This window comes from Otolemur garnettii, unplaced genomic scaffold (genome assembly GCF_000181295.1).
Source record: "Otolemur garnettii isolate 467f Iridium unplaced genomic scaffold, OtoGar3 scaffold00229, whole genome shotgun sequence".
NCBI lineage: Eukaryota > Metazoa > Chordata > Mammalia > Primates > Galagidae > Otolemur > Otolemur garnettii.
The window spans coordinates 906032-923531 of NW_003852624.1; the positions used below are offsets into that span (position 1 = coordinate 906032).

The 17500-nt window shown below is 39.0% G+C and overlaps 1 protein-coding gene across 3 annotated transcripts in view; it reads left to right on the forward strand.

The window, feature by feature from the left end:
* PROX1 (prospero homeobox 1) overlaps positions 1 to 17500 on the forward strand; it is a 51866-nt gene that overhangs the window by 1073 nt on the left and 33293 nt on the right. For 2 of the 3 annotated variants that reach the window (XM_012812878.2, XM_003802046.2), the window contains 2 exons: positions 6912 to 8703; positions 15593 to 15700. In XM_012812878.2, coding sequence (XP_012668332.1) covers positions 6979 to 8703; positions 15593 to 15700 — 1833 coding nt within the window. In that variant the 5' untranslated portion in view covers positions 6912 to 6978. Of the gene's footprint in view, positions 1 to 1330; positions 1398 to 6911; positions 8704 to 15592; positions 15701 to 17500 lie in introns of those variants that run through there. The other variant, XM_023508195.1, reaches the window with a different exon arrangement.

Consider the following 17500-nt stretch of genomic DNA (forward strand, 5'->3'; position numbering starts at 1 on the left):
GAGGAGGGTGGAGAGGAGAGGTGAGAGTAATTGTTACTGGGAAGGGTAGTGAGGAGGGCGGGAAGATGGGGTAGAGCTTCGGCTATCTTGTCTGAGCAGACCAGGAGGGGGACGCACCGGAGGTGGGGCGGTGGCAGACATCACCCAAAGTCCAGTTTAGCAAGTTATTGGCTCTTCTGGTGTGCCAGCCGGTTTCTCCTCCTGCTGAAACTGAACGTTGGTGGAAAGAGTGATGGGGGTGTTGAGGGGGAATAGCTTTCCCCCGACTCCCAGGTCTCCAGGCCCCTTCCTAGCTTCTTAGGAAGTTGAGAGCCCTCCGGCAGACAGAGAGCAGAGCTAGGAGGAGGGGTTGGGCGAGAGTTTTAAATAGCCCAAGGAGGCAGGTTGGAGTGTGAAACTGCTGTTCTTGGCAACCCAGAACCCTACTCCGCCTGGGGGAAGGCTGAGAACTCACCTGCTTGTTTTTATTTTTCCAAGAACGTCTGTGTTGTCTCCTTGAGCTTATAAAAACAGAGCAAGCACAGGGTGGCCTCTCAAAGTCAAGGCTAGAAGAGTCTCTCCTCTTGTTCTCTCTCTCTCTTCCACCCATACCCTCCCTTATTTAAAAAAAAAAAAAAATCATTTCCTTTCCTAAACTAGGTAGGCAGAAGTCTATTAGCAGAGTGCGCATGGGCAGGGCCTGACAGGTGTGTTGTGTCAAGAAAGACAGGTGCAAATTTCCTCTGTGTCTGTACAGTTGCAGACCACAATGCTTGCTGGGGGCTGTAGTGGTTTATGAATGTATGGTTGTCCCGGTTAATGGGATTGTCTGGGCTAATGGGAATTGGGCTGTTGTGCTTTGAGCCTTGCCATGTGAGTTCTCTGGGTGGGGGGTGGGGAGCTAGTTGGTATGTGTTTGTTTATTTTTCTTAAGGATGTTGGCAGGCTGCTGCTGAGGCCATTTCTCAGGCTTCTGCCTACCAGTCAGCCAAAAGCACCCCCACTTCAGGCAGCAGGTGGAGGGAGACTAAGTTTCTCTTTGCTTCCCTCTAGTTCATGACTATCTCCCAGGTCTGTGCTTAGGGAGGGAGAGAGAGTGAGAACTGTTCTTTGTGTGTGTGTGTTTGTGTGTGTGTACACGCGTGCGCCTGCGTGGCTCTTTGGACAGCCATGGGTGGTGTGTAACTGCCAAGAATACCAAAGTCGGTTTGAAAGTGTTACTGTTGTTAAAGCTTATCTTTTTAGCATGCTTTCTCCTTGCTCAGAAAGAATAGGCATGTGCATAAACTCTTTCCAGTCTTACGTTAAATACTTTCATAAAGTAGAATGAGCCTGTCATTGTACCAGATGCGTGCCAAGTGTCTTAGCATGACTTTCACGGAGAAGGAAAATCTCAAGTATCTCAAGTCGGTGAGAAGGTAACTGCTTTTCTCTTTAATGCAAGATAAGGTCAGTCAGTTCTACGAAGAGTTTCTTGCAAGAACTTCTGCTTATTTTCTAAATGAAATGGGCTGTGTGAGAGGAGGAAGAAAAAGAAGAGTATCTCTGTTAATCTATCTATGGGCCATAGTGTGGAAATGTTTACAAAATGGTAAAACAGAAGAAGTTAAGGGCTATGGCTTGATGTGAAGGGAAGATGTTGGGAATTTAATGTAAAGCACTGTATCGGCTTCTTCAAACTTGGCCTTTGAAAATTTCCTTTAATGGACAATTTCTTTAAACTGCATTGCATAGGAATAAGTTAAATGGTGGATGGTTTTTGTTGGTTTATATTGTTGTTTGGGTGGCTATCATGGTTTCCATGAAAAAGAGATAGTGTATATCATTTTATTCATTACACTTAACAGCAAAGTTCCCCTCAATACTTTCCTTGGGTGCTTTCGAAGTTCTTTGGTTTTTAAAACATCATCTATGGCTATGTTCCTTTGCTTTATTTTTAATGGGGGTTATCTGTGCTTGGCATTTATTGATATTTTATGTGTCCATTATGCAGAATTCTATTTAGTTTAATCACCACCTTGTGGGAAAAAAGCCATACACACATAACATACATCTTTGTTCCCACTTTATTCATTGCATCTTTCCTCTATAAGGAGCACATGCAATCTTAAAATCTAAGCTAGCTAATTCTCTAAGTTTCCTCTTCTAAGAAGACCTCTTCTTTATTTGTTTAAAACTCAAGGAGGCCTTTTTAAAGGAATTTCTTATATCATTTCAGGGATTGTCTCAAATTTGCAATATTAATATAAGAATTTTTAGAGTCAGGATTAACAAAAGAAATTATAAAATGTTGCTTGTGATAATATGAGAATGGGCTGTGTGTGACATATTATTATAGGATTTTAATTAAGTACCTATAGAAATCTGAAAGGATATATACACAAGGAATGTCTCAAACCTTACTGCCTAGTATATTCTGAAAGGACATTTAGAGTATTTCAATTTTCTGCAAAAAGAGAAAAATGTAAGTGTATTTTCTTAAAATTATTTTCTACCTTCTTTTAGTTACCAATTTGGTGAGTTATTACTTTTTAAATAAGTAGAAATTAGTATTTTATATATGTCTCAGAAAATAGTCTGTGTTCATTTTATATGTAAAAAAAGGTATGGAATTTTTGACAGGATGGAATAATCTTGAATGAAATCTTAGACAATTTGAGAGCTCTATTGTGCAGGAAATTTTAAAACTTAACAATACAATCTTAGTTAATTGAAGTATTAACTTACGTCAAGTGAGTTCTTCAAAATAAACATCAAAGGCTTTCCTAACCTGATAGTAAGGGGAAATATCTCTGAAGGCAAAGTTGATAATTAGCAGAAAAGAACTCTTGAATACAGTGAAGTGTATGGCCCACTGATTTGGGGATACCTAAATCAAATCATCTGATTTTTCTTCCCCATTGAAGCACTGATTTCCAAAGTGATTTAAAATATTCTTTGTTAATGATATTCCAATTGAAATTTCATAACCAAGTTGACCCAAGTAGATTACAGGCCCATTCAAAGATGATTTTCTAAAAGAAGTCAAATGTAAGCTTGAGCAATTTCTTCCAATAATTTTACCAACAAAGACAGATCATGTAAATAATCCAAGCAGGAAACCATGCCAACCTTACACTCTGCCTGTCTCATAAAAGATTTGTCTGAACTATCTGTATAATTACAATAATGAAACACTTCTTTGTCCAGAATCTAGACTCCAGATAGATTCAGTAAAAGTTACATCCCCTTCCCCAAAATAACTTCTTTATTAAAGTGGAGCACTTAACCATTTTCTACTGCATATTGAAGTGTTCCTTTTAATTCTTTGCTAAAAATTCCTTTTTCCTAGCCTTAAGTCATCAGTTTCCTCAGGACTTTCCATGTTAAATAGAATGCCACATAATTCAGATTTTAATGAGGAATCTTTTGAAGTAGTTAAAATTTGATTTGATTATACCTGGATGTTTGTCCTTGTAATATTTTTTTCTGGGTGAAATCTGCTATGTTAAGATATGTATTGTAAAGGAATTATTAAAGTATTTATGTAGTTTGTTTATACACCAATTGGTATAACAAAATATTAACAATAAAAAATACTATGTAGATTTTTGCATTAATTAAAGAGGAGTTTACAGGGATGAAGTATGCATAGCTGATTAATAATACATTTGAGTTCAGATTCTACATCAATATTTTTAAAGCATCCTTGTTTATATTGATGTTCACTAGCGCTGGTCAAAAGGCTTCATATTGATTGAATTAAATTCAAAATGAATGTCAAAATGAAAATACAATAAGAATCAACATTAATTATAGCTGAAACATTGTGGCTTAATACCTGTGTTGAGAAATCAGAGAATTTTTAAAAATCTGACTGGACAAGACAATATTAATGAGAAAGTCATTCTATAGCATCCTTTAAATTCTGAATTAGGAAAGCATGGAAACATTGGGAAATGTTTTCAAGTCATTTAACTTACATGATGGTCATTCACCAGTGCATTTTCTTATGTGGTAAATATATTCATATGTATATACATATATATATATAGTTTATGAACATGATGCTAAGAAAGTACTGTGTTCACCAGTTATTAGTATTTAATCTGCCCCAGAGTCCCCATGGGTTATTCTCCCGAAGTATATTATCACTCTACCTTCACTTCTAAATGGAGGTCTAAGCTGTATGGAGAAATTTATTCATTTGTGCTTCTTAATGCATTGCCTTATGTATCTGGATTCTATAATTTTTCTTATTTTTCCCATTTGTGTTGCCCTCTTTGTTATGCTTCAGCCAGATATTTTACAAGATCTAAAAGTGTTTAAATTTTTTTTGCCCCAAACAGAAACAAATCATTTAATCTAAAAATGTTGACTGCTTGGAAGAGAATTGCAAAAAAATCAGTTTAGTTTGGTGAAGATGGAGGGAGTTATAAGATATCTTGATCTTCACAAACCCAACAAGCATATTTAATTAACACTTACTCTCCACTGAAAATGAAAGTGTCATTTTATTCCACCTTAGAAAGAGCACAGCCCTCCTCTTGGCTCCAGCATGAGGCAGGGATGCAGCTGTTGATACCTAGGCTAGATGAGAGGAAGTGGAGTTGACGCAGAGGTAAATGGCTGTTGGAAAAGGAAGGATGCCTGGGGATGACCTTGTATCATCAGGACACCAGTGTGTCCTTTCAGCACCTTGTTGTAGAGGTGCTCTTCCCGTAGCAAGGATGGCAGGAGGAAAGTTTTGTTTGAGTGTTAAGATTAACAGTGTTAAGAAGAAAAAATACTGCAGAAAGTTTGCTCAACATTTTGATTGGAGAGCCATGTGTGCTTTGCAGGTGATATTAAAGAGAAAATGATTTGCCCAGAAAAAGAAAAGAGGTAACATTTTAATAATGTCAATGAACTCAATTTGGGGGAAGCTGTTATACAAACAAAAAAGTCTTCCTTGTAACCTCCCTCAAAGGCAAGTGTTTCTGTGATTGATAGAGCTTTGGAATAATTAATCCTTTTTCCTGTCCCTGTCAACCTCTCCTTGTTTTTTCTTGCACCTGACAGCTAACCTGATTTATCAGATTGAATGTATTAGTGTAATATTCGTCACTGCATTTTTGTATTCCTGAAATCAATTTTATTATCAGGGTGTGAAAGGATCTCAATCATTCTGAATTTGATTTTGAACACAATTTTGAAGTTATTGAGATCTCTATCTCCAGTCCAAGTTCAGGAAATTTTATCCTGAAGCAAACAAAAAGTATTTCATACTTAGGCATACCAAAACAAATATAAAGAAGCATCATCTTGCCTTCATGGTCCCCTACAGCCAGTTCTTTCAAAATGTTTCATCTTCGTATAAAAATCAGGAGCAAATACAGCATGATGAAATCTTTTGTCACTTAAAAAAATATATACATATTGTTGCCATCTAAGCATTGAGCATTTTCTTGATTTTACAGGTTATTTCATGCTGAAATTATGCCTATTTGCATGGATAGTCATTCTTTAAAACTAGCCACAGATGCAGTCCTAGGGAGCACGTAGATGTTTTTACAGGTGAACCGAAAGAGATGGGAGCTGTTCCAAACACTCTGCACGCTGCCTTTGGCAATAGACCCTGTTATTGTGAAGATGTGCTCTGTTAAGCAAACGTGAAGTTTAATATTAGATAAACCCGGCATGAAAAAATTATTTTTATTTTCTTCATAAAATGTTGACTGTAAACAAAAAGATGTGACTTCCTGGATGTATACAAAATTGGGGGTTAGCATCACTGAGTTCATAAGTTGCACAATATGTCAAGGGTCTTATATAAAATTCAAGGAAGGATGTTGTTCCCTTTTTTATATTGTGTTCCTAAGAAACAATGGAAGTTCATATACAAAGAAGGTGTTTCCCTTTCTCACACCTTTGACTGATGTTATTTTCTTTCTTATTTGTGGATCTTCTTCCAGTCTTTGATTTTTATTTTTTCTTTAATTTGGCATAGGAAACAATATCCACAAATAATGTATTTTAAAGAGTTTCTTTGGGCATTTGAAGTATTGTTTTGGCAGATTTTAACAGAAGAAAACTAATCCTGGAGATATATTTACCCTTGCCTAGTTCAATAATTTATTGATTTCTAAAATGTGATGACATCCTCCTTTTGCAGTGAATCCAACTTTATAATAATTTTAAGTCATCAGAAGGACATTGTGAAAATTCATAAATATTCTCCCAGTTATTTTAAGATATAGCAACAGATACCATCTTCTCATATGATGTCACTAATAAAAAATGCATAACTATGCTAAATAAGCAGATTTGTAAAATGAGTATTTGTGCATTTATTTCAATGCTAAACTGACCATTTATGTTTGAAAGATGCTGATTGGGGTGTTCTTCCCATTTGACATATGACAAAAATATTTTAAAATTCCGTAATAAAAGGTGTGTGTTCATTATCTGCATTTATTTTAGAGTCTTTTTCCTTTAATAGCATTCAAACCGTGATAATTTTAATGCAGAAATGGAATTTTTCATTCAAATTTCACACAGCCTCAAAATGTAACCTTATTTCTTAAGTATAGAGCCCTTTCATCTTCTTTTACAATATGAATCTCAATGCCCAAAATTTAATCAATTGGTTGTCAGAGGCTGTGTTCTTATAATCTACTGTTTCTTCTGAAGATAAACAGTATCATTTTAGGCATTTGTGAAAGAGAATCATATTACTGGTGCTTAAGCAGTTTTTGCTTTTTTTTTTTTTAATCTTAATCCATCTTAAACCAGTGGAGCAGAAATATTTAAAAATGTTTCATTTCAAGCAGAGTGCATAATAAATTGCAATAATTGTAATGTGCCATAAATCCCAGAGCCTATGCATTTTGCATTTGATTCAGGATTGAGGTCAGGAAATTTGGAGAAATTTAAAGAAAATGATTCATCAGTCCTTTTGTTCTGTTGGCCAGGGTCCCGGGATTCTTGAGCTGTGCCCAGCTGACGAGCTTTTGAAGATGGCACAATAACCGTCCAGTGATGCCTGACCATGACAGCACAGCCCTCTTAAGCCGGCAAACCAAGAGGAGAAGAGTTGACATTGGAGTGAAAAGGACGGTAGGGACAGCATCTGCATTTTTTGCTAAGGCAAGAGCAACGTTTTTTAGTGCCATGAATCCCCAAGGTTCTGAGCAGGATGTCGAGTATTCAGTGGTGCAGCATGCAGATGGGGAAAAGTCAAATGTACTCCGCAAGCTGCTGAAGAGGGCGAACTCGTATGAAGATGCCATGATGCCTTTTCCAGGAGCAACCATAATTTCCCAGCTGTTGAAAAATAACATGAACAAAAATGGTGGCACAGAGCCCAGTTTCCAAGCCAGCGGTCTCTCTAGTACAGGCTCCGAAGTACATCAGGAGGATATATGCAGCAACTCTTCAAGAGACAGCCCCCCAGAGTGTCTTTCCCCTTTTGGCAGGCCTACTATGAGCCAGTTTGATATGGATCGCTTATGTGACGAGCACCTGAGAGCAAAGCGCGCCCGGGTTGAGAATATAATCCGGGGTATGAGCCATTCCCCCAGTGTGGCATTAAGGGGCAATGAAAATGAAAGAGAGATGGCCCCGCAGTCTGTGAGTCCCCGAGAAAGTTACAGAGAAAACAAACGCAAGCAGAAGCTGCCGCAGCAGCAGCAACAGAGTTTCCAGCAGCTGGTTTCAGCCCGAAAAGAACAGAAGCGAGAGGAGCGCCGACAGCTGAAACAGCAGCTGGAGGACATGCAGAAACAGCTGCGCCAGCTGCAGGAGAAGTTCTACCAAATCTATGACAGCACTGACTCGGAAAATGATGAAGATGGGAACCTGTCTGAAGACAGCATGCGCTCGGAGATGCTGGACGCCCGGGCCCAGGACTCCGTCGGGAGGTCAGACACCGAGATGTGCGAGCTGGACCCGGGGCAGTTCATCGACCGAGCCCGAGCCCTGATCAGAGAGCAGGAAATGGCTGAGAACAAGCCGAAGCGAGAAGGCAGCAACAAAGAAAGAGATCACGGGCCAAACGCCTTACAACCGGAAGGCAAGCATTTGGCCGAGACCTTGAAACAGGAACTGAACACTGCCATGTCACAAGTTGTGGACACTGTGGTCAAAGTCTTTTCGGCCAAACCCTCCCGCCAGGTTCCTCAGGTCTTCCCGCCTCTCCAGATCCCCCAGGCCAGATTTGCAGTCAATGGGGAGAACCACAATTTCCACACCGCCAACCAGCGCCTGCAGTGCTTTGGCGACGTCATCATTCCGAACCCCTTGGACACCTTTGGCAACGTGCAGATGCCTAGTTCCACAGACCAGACCGAAGCCCTGCCCTTGGTTGTCCGCAAAAACTCCTCTGACCAGTCTGCCTCCGGCCCCACCGCTGGCAGCCACCACCAGCCCCTGCACCAGTCGCCTCTCTCTGCCACCGCAGGCTTCACCACGTCCACCTTCCGCCACCCCTTCCCCCTGCCCTTGATGGCCTACCCATTTCAGAGTCCATTAGGTGCTCCCTCCGGCTCCTTCTCTGGGAAAGACAGAGCCTCTCCTGAATCCTTAGACTTAACTAGGGACACGACGAGCCTGAGGACCAAGATGTCATCTCACCACCTGAGCCACCACCCTTGTTCACCAGCACACCCGCCCAGCACCGCGGAAGGGCTCTCCTTGTCACTCATAAAGTCTGAGTGCGGCGACCTTCAAGACATGTCCGAAATCTCACCTTATTCGGGAAGTGCAATATCCTTTTATTTTCCCCTCAAGGAAGAGACAAAACAAAAAACAAAAAGGTTTCCCAAAAGGTTAGGTTTACGCAATATCTAGGATAATGTAGATTAGTATCTTCTTAAGAATGGGATTTTTCCTAGTATTCAACGGAATAGACTTTTATCAGCAGGCCTGCGGGATTCCTGATTGCAGAAAAAGCTTAAAACGTAAACCAACACATTTGCAACTTTCACAAGTTGTTCATTGCCTCAAGGGGCTGGTGTTTTTAATATGTGGTTTTTCTACTGTTCTTCCCTGCACAATCTTCTTACCTCACTCTCTCTTTCAAAGAGTAAATTCAGAGATGGAAAAAAATCTCATTGTAAATATTGATTGAAATTTCTCAGATTTTTTTTTTTTTTAAGATGGTAAGTTTCATGATGAAGTAAAGAGAAAAGTCAGGCCCTAAGATCCCATAAGCAGAATTCTTTAAACCATCTGCAAGGTTTCTGGTCTAGTCAAAGAAGGCCAGTGAAATCTTACCAAGAGCACTTTGTGGGAGGCTGAGGTGGGAGAAAAATGGATGGGGATGAACTTAATCTTTAAGTGAGACTTTTTTTTTTTAAGGAAATATACAGGTACTGATTTATTCAGACAGCATTGGTCTCTCTCTCTCGTTCACCCAAGGTCTGTTCTTTGGGTCTGGTGCAGCTGCCTCTATGCATGATTAACCTCTGTTCAGCCATACACAGAAATCTTTTGTCCTAACATACACAAAGCAAATTATTTTGGAAAGCGGGAGAGCACAATTAAATATAAAACTCAGCTGTATTCGGCTTAAAAATGGCTATCTTTCTATGACTCTTAAATTCTGAACTTGACTTTTATGTAGAGATACCAGTTATATTTTTTATTAGATCTATCCGGAACTCCAGCTATTTTAAACGGATGATTTTTTTTCTTTCTCTGCACATTGGTTCTTTTAGTACATTTTTAAAAAAATCTTGTAGTTCTTGGTCTTTGGGGGTAGTAGAATAGTAGCATTTGGGGGCAGGTGGAGGCATATCTCTTGTATAATAAATTACCAGATGGATATAAAATTTAGCAATTAAGTTGGCTGTTACTAAATTGAGGATTTTGAGCAATCATCTTGATGACTAGAGATTGACATTTTCGCATCAAAGCCCACTCCAGAGGCTGGCATGTAAGTGCAAAAGTCCCAGCTATAGTGGAAAAGTGCCTTCTTAGTTAATGGAGGTCATATTGCCATACTTTCAGCCAATTCTTTGGATAGTAGTGAAGATTTCTGATGCGGTGAACTGGAGCCACAAGCATGAAGTCTACCTTGAGGAGTTCAACATGGAGTCTCTTTCCATAGTGAGGAAGAAGAAAAGGTTGTCAAAGAAAGAGAAAGATGTTGGAGATTTAGATAGGTAAATAGAGATTGAGACTTGGCTTGGTTGTTGATTTAACTCTTACCTTTCAAAGCTCTAAAATTCAATCTACCAATCATGAATTAAAGCTGCCCCCAGCCCCATGCCTTATAAATTGTAAGCAAGTAATAAATATTGGTCAAAATGATTGGAATATAGATATTGATGATCAGACAGGCAAAGTAAGAAGACACTGTGACCCCAATTTTTTTTTTTTTACCCTTTGCTTTGTAAGCAGCAAAGGCATCATCAGAGGTTCAGGTCAGACTAATGTCTAGCGATAAGAACCACTACACCTCAGAGATTCCTTAACTTCATTTAGAAACAAGTTGTAGTGATAGTGGGTTCTCTCTCTCTTTTTCTCTCCCCTCCCCTAAACACACACACACATACACACACTCTGAAGCAACGTGCATGCCCATTTTGGTGACTATTTGAAGCCAGGTTTCAAAGTCCTGTAAGTCCATACTGAACTCCTCAAATCAAGATGCCAGTTTATGGGGTGTTTTTTCATTATATTTTTCATTGTAACCAGATAGTTATAATTATGGCTGTACTTTTTTAGACTAGGTTTGGTCTTCCAGGAAAAAAAAAAATCTTTTAGATTGCTTTAAGTATTGGCTATCATTGTCTCACTCTCTCTAAATCCCCTGAGGAATTTTGAGGATTTGAACTGAAAGACGTTTCTTTTATTTCTATATGTGTCAAAGGCTTTAAAGAAAATACAGTTGGTGCTTCTTCAGAAGATTAGCTGTTCCTGTCTCCTGTAAATCTGTACAAGATTCTGGTGAACAGTGACGGTTAAGAAACATCCAGCTCATATGAAATATTAGCTGCTTACACCTGGCATTATTTCTTTCATAGAGCTAAATAATTTTGGCCTCTTGTAATGAATGATTACATTTTCCACCTTTTGGCCTTCTATGCTCTGGTTCCTTCTCTTTCCCCTGTGATACATTGCACTTTAACCATTTATCTCATTGATGTGTTACTTCTCAGGCAAAGAAGATAGGCAAACAAGTTTTTCAATAGTTCACAGAGTTCCAAAACCAGCGAGGATCTGAGTGTGGGGAGATTGGATCCACTTTTCTCCTGTCTCTATGTCTATATAGCAGTGAGTTCTTTTCTTAATTCATCTGATGGTGTACAGGCCAAATTCTCAAGCTTTCACTTTGAAGAAATCTCTGGGAATCACAGTGAGTGATTAATAACTTCAGTTTTAGGGATATAGATCCTTATGTGAACCTGTTGTAGAGTTACTGCTTGAAAAGATCAGTAGAAATGGGTAGGAATGAGATGAAATGGTATCACCGTGATTACCATTATTAACCATTTTTTATTTTTTAGTTCATGGCTTTCCAAATTGTTATCAATCATTTAATTCTTAAGGGAATAAATCCTTTCCTACTGCAAAGGGTATCATCCTTTTTTTTTGAATAAGCCAAGATAAGAACACCAGCTTATCACATAAATCCATTCTAAGTTCAGCACATTAAACATATATGTTCTGTAGGATATAACACACTACCTAATTATCCCTTCTGTTAGACAGGAGACAGTGAATGTCTGTGAGTCAAACTGAATGTCAGTGCACCTGCTCCAAGGGCTCACTCATGTCTTGTATATAAAAAATGTGTCCAGTATCTTTGCAAATGATTCTATTTAATCAAATATTAAGTTTTATTCAAATTCCCAAAGAAACAACCAGCCAATTGCTTTTCTTCATGATGTTCCTTGTCATTCACCCTCTTTGCATCTCAAGAAAAATAGCCTTGTGTCGGCCTCAAACATTTGCATGTGCCCAATTAAAGCACAACAGTAGTGTTACAAGCCGTTAAGACGTGTGCAGGTGAAGAAATTGAGCCTGTTCTCTCTGACAGCCAGCTTTCCCTTCTCAACTTTTACAAAGAATGTTTAAAAGACCTGAAGTTTAGAAAGGAAAATTGCTTGGTAATTTGAAATTAAAATCCAACCGGAAAACATGGATTAAAAATGGATTTCTAAAATGTAAAACAACCCACCAAAGTCAATCTTTTAGAAGTCTTGTGAGGCTATTATAATATTATTAGCTATAGTGAAACATTGTAGATTAAAGGCTGAAAGATTCTGAGCTTCTAAGTCCCTCCCCCCCAGAAAAAAAATTATATAGTAAGTAAGTACATTTTTTAAAAGAGGATTTCCATTCTCTGTGTGTCCCTCTGATTATGTGGGATGTCATAGTGAAATAACAACTTATTCTCTATCATTATGTGAATGAGTTTAGATCTTTTCTCCCCATTGCAGGTTTGGGGGGGGGCAAGGAATCTCTTAGAAATTCATCAAATCAGAGAATAAGAAGAAACTTAAAACTCTTTAGTTTTCAAGCATCTTAGAAAATGTAAGTAGTCTCAATCCGTTTGACTGGAACTGCAGTGTGTAAAATCTCCAGCCACAATCCAGAGTTCAGTTGGAAGAAAGAATTTTCTTCTGCAGGCTTCCCCACCTATTATCCTTCCCTTTGCCTTTTTGCTGCCTGGCGGCTCCTCCCTCCCGCGCTGCTGTTTAGGTAAGGTTATATTGTGCTTGGTAAACAGACAACACTTAGGTTCTCAGGTTGTTTGAACACCTCTTTAAGGTTCAGCTGCAGTACCCTGATTCTCTGATCTTTTATATTCCTGAGCAGATGTCTTTCATTAATTTATGGATTTATCATCTTTTCTTTTTTTTCTTTTTTTCTTTCTTCTTCTTTTTTTTTTTTTTTTACACCTGGCAGCTGTCTCAAGTTTCAGCAGTTATTGTCTATTTTGCATTATACATAGAATTGAATGTCATCTGTCTTCACAAAGCTATGGCTAAGAGAATTGAGGCAAAGCCACATGGACTGCCGGGACAGATCTTGTTTGCATTCCATCCCCCCTCGCCCTACCCCCCCTTACCTCCTTAATATTTATTTGTGCTCATTTTCTTTCCTGGCCTTGAATGGAGCTTAGCTCGTGTTCAGTACAGCTGTATGTTTACTGAATCTATTCCATCATGAGTCATTGTGCGTGTGTAAGTATCCTGGAAACAGCTAGTGCTTTCTTGGAAGAACAGTTGCTTTTCAGCACAAGCACTTAAAAGGGAAATTAACCAATTGGTCAGTTCAGATTTATTTTGAGGAGAAAAAAAGGATTATCTAACTGTTGGCTTTTAAATATTTCATTAGCTATTTTTAATAGTTTATTAGAAACATATATTTTATGGGAATTTTATCTTAATTACACAAGGAGCAGGAGATAAAGATTAATTCTGTGTTCCATTTCAACCGATCAATTCCAAGTATTACCAACAGGAAACCTTTTAAAGCAAAAACGGACTTGAGAAATCTCAATTAGAATAATTTTTCATTAAATAAAAAGCCTCTAAATCCTGATTAAAATAAAATGTGGATATTTTATATTTTTTTCATATAAGAAGAGCTAAAATGTCTTAATGTAATTTAGAGGTATTGGAAGCTTCAGGAAGTTTTGGTAGCTCTATGCTTATCTGAGAAATACGACAAAACAATTTGTATTTTGTGTGAGACCAGATATTAAAAGATTTAGGACTTATAATTAAATGGACGAAGTTGTTTTAATGTAGCCCTCTGAAAGGAAAGATTATAACTCAGATCTGAGCATGTTTGCTGAAGTTCGGACTTGCCTAAAACTCTTATCACAAGGCAAGAGGAGACAGCTTGCAACTATTATTCCACTTATCCATTTGGACAGATGGTCCTGAAGTGTGCCCGCTCCTTTAGTCTTCTCTATCAGTCTAATGGAGGTTACTGGAGGGCCTTTCAGCTCTTTCCTTGGCACAAGAAGTATGTCAGTCATAAATTATCGTCTTTGTAATCATTAAGGATCTCAAACAAAAACACAAGTTCAGTTAAGCTGCTTTGGCTTACAGATATAAAATCAAAATTTCTTTCTTCAGTGTCTATTTCCAGTAGAACAGGAAAAATGCACAATTCTTTCCCTTTTCTATTTATAGCCCGAGGCGATCTTTTTAAAATTGCATGGGATATTCACGAGGATGTTAATTGAACAAATTCTCAGTAAAATATTTGGTTAAACACCCTGTTATAAGGAGTCAAGAGCTTATCAATATTAATTTGATTATGCTTCTCCAGTAACTTTCTGGTTTCCCTCCATTCTTAAAATTCGTCATGCTGTGCTTGAGGAAGGTCGTTTGGAAACCTTTACTTTTTCAAAAATAATCTCTGTTTATTTTACCTTTGCTCATAAGGTATGCTATTTTTTCCAGCAGGTAAGCGTGTGTGCGTGTCTGGGTGTGTGTTTGTGTACTTGTGCACATTTTCCTCTCTTTTTTTCCTCTTATTTTTCCTAGACTCTCTTTTAAGAGAAAATCCTCAGAGAAGCTTCTAGGAAGGACCCTTAATTGACCTTGTGGGGGACCACATTGATTTTCTCCACGTGCATCTTCATTTCTGATAAATTATAAAGCCATTAATTTGCTGAGGAAATGGCAGGGCCAGGCTGCGGCACAGATGTGACCAGAGCCATCCCAGCTCTGAGTCTGCTGAGGAGTGCCAAGAATCTGGGGGAGAATCAGGAAGCCTGGATTGTTATGGTTAGCCTCAAATTCTCTTGGGAACTGTTTTAGTTGCTGCTGTTTACAGATCTAAAAGGTAATGATGTTTCCAGATAAATAGGCCTTCTTATTTTGGGTAAGTGGCCATTTATTGATCCTCTAACCCGCATTTATTGATTTGTTAGCCCCAACTACTGCGTCACTCTCAAAGGAGTTAACTATAAATCCAGGACAGGCAAATTGTATTTGGTTTTGGACCGTTGCTTTAACAAAAGCACGGACTCTCCCGCCCCCACCCCCATTCTCTCTGTGCCCAAACTACCGCTTCCCAAGTTTTAGCTATGATTTAAAAGGAAACGACTGAAAGGCTATAACAAGGTAAGGAGAAAGTGAGTCAAGATGCTCCATTAGATTAGCACTAAAAGGTAAAATGTGAAACTTGCGTAACAGTGTTCAAAATAATGCATTTTATATTTTCATGTACATTAGTATAATAATTTGATGTAAACTGCAGAGCTGTAGAGAGGAGAACAAACAGAACCGTAATTGCAGAGAAGAAAAATACAACTCTTATGATGAGAGTTGTGTGTGCGGTACATGTAGGGTGCATTTGTCTCCTTAGCAACAAGTGCACGTATAGATAGCCTACCGACCTAACACGGGGAGACTGTTCTGCCATCCTCACCACCAAGTAGCCAACTCCATTGTGCATCCTGTGTACCTTCACCATACATCTGGCAACTGCTGATAGGCAATGGTCACTTGGAGCAAATGGCAGTAAGTTAGCGATGGATTCCATAGCCAGCGCCCTATACCTTCTAGCCTTCCTGTAACTGCTTCCTGGGCCTCCAGACTCTCTGGAGGTGGGACGGAATGGGGGAGGGAGGTGGTGGTTCTCATGCTTACAGAATTTTTTTCCTTAACCAATTGCATCCTACATGCAGGAAGGATTGTCACCCAATCACTTGAAAAAAGCAAAGCTCATGTTTTTTTATACCCGTTATCCCAGCTCCAATATGTTGAAGACCTACTTCTCCGATGTAAAGGTAGGGCCATTTTTTATTATTGATTTCTTCAGTTGCTATGCACATGGTAGTGATTTGAACTCCCAGAAGTTAATGGAGATGAATGTGGGATCAGCTTATTCATACACCTGTGTTGTAATTGATTTAATGCACTTGTCTTTTTGTCGAAAGGTGTGTTAAGCAGAGATGCCGCTTGTGTATTAAGACTGAAAGACTATTATTAATAAGTCACATGGGTTTCTAATGCAGTCGGGAAAACTTAGCCTCTGTCTTTATACATTTGGGTAGCTTCTTGGAAGAAGTTTTGGCTGGTAATGGCTAGATGTGCTTTAGAGAATGTTTTGTTGTTTTTTTTTCCCCCTCCTTTCAGCAACAGTAAACTGTTTCTGTTTTTGTTTCTGCTGGTTTCCCCATATTTGTGCTTATGAAAGCAAACTCTAGCACCTCTTTTTCCCCCTGCCGAAAAGGAGCGCACATTGAAATTCTCTATGCAGTAGCTGCTTAAAAACAAAAGTGATGATTGTCTCTTATTTACAACTTAATTTGTTGTTGATGTGGAGTACACTGAGCATAAGGAGAATGAATAAAGTGACAGATTCAGGACACATTATTCAAATGAGGATATGAAAGCTGTCGGCCTACAGCTGCAGCCTCCTTCATTCTACAGAATATGGGGACCTCCTGGTTCTCTGTGCGTGTGCGTGTGCGTGTGTGTGTGTCTGTGTCTGTGTGTGGGTTTTAAGTAATTGTTTGCATCAACTTGATGTTGTGTTAATCATCTGTAACTTTTTAAAACATAGATTGGGTTTTGATGATGATAATGACACACATGGTATCATTATCCAAGGAACTTGATAAACACTACATTAGCTGAGATTAGTTTATTAGGGTTGGGTGTTGTTCCCCCACCCCTCGCCTGCCCACCCCCATATGTACAAGTTCTTATTTCTGCCATTGAGAACTCACAAGCTGCCAAAACATGCCTGCTCTTCCACCGCTCCCGGCACGCAGCTTGTTCTGTGCTCCATGTCCAAGTGGCTTCAGTGGCCCCATTTTGCAGGCCAACTCATTTCAGTTTCCTTCCCTGATGTTTTATTTGGCCTTATAAGAAAAGTTCTGTTTTCCCTCCTGTTTGCTTTTGAATTGTGTATCAACTTCAGCCTTTTCTCTTCCTCCGTCCCTGGCTGTGCTCCTTAAGTGGAAGGCATGTTTTCTCCTCACGCAGTGCCAACAAACTGGGCAAGATGAGGAGGCAGAGAAAGTCAGTAACTTGAATGGCTGGTTGAGAATCATTAAGCAGAAAAAAAGGCCTAGTGACGCCGTGGGCCAGGAAAAGGGTTTGGGCTTTGTGGAGGCACAATCTCGAATAGATACATTGAAAGGAATTTGTCAACCGGTTGAAGACTGGCCAGCTTCTAGAACAGTGATTTTCTTTTCCTTTCTTTTTGCTTTTTTTTTTTTTAATTTATTGTTGGGGATTCATTAAGGGTACAAGAAACCAGGTTTCACTGATTGCATTTGTTAGGTAAAGTCCCTCTTACAATCGTGTCTTGCCCCCCAAAAGGTGTGGCACACACCAAGACCCCACCCCCCCTCCTTCCTTCTAGAGTAGTGATTTTCAACTGGTGTGCCATGGCACCCTGGTGTGCCATGAACATTTTTAAAGATCATCAATTAAATTATTTTTGAAGGAACTTCAGAGCACAGTAAGTATATTCTTTTTTATTTTTAACTCTTATTTTTGGTCAACATAATTTTTTTTTTTTTTTTTTGGCCAGGGCCGGGTTTGAACCTGCCACCTCTGGTATACGGGGTGGTACC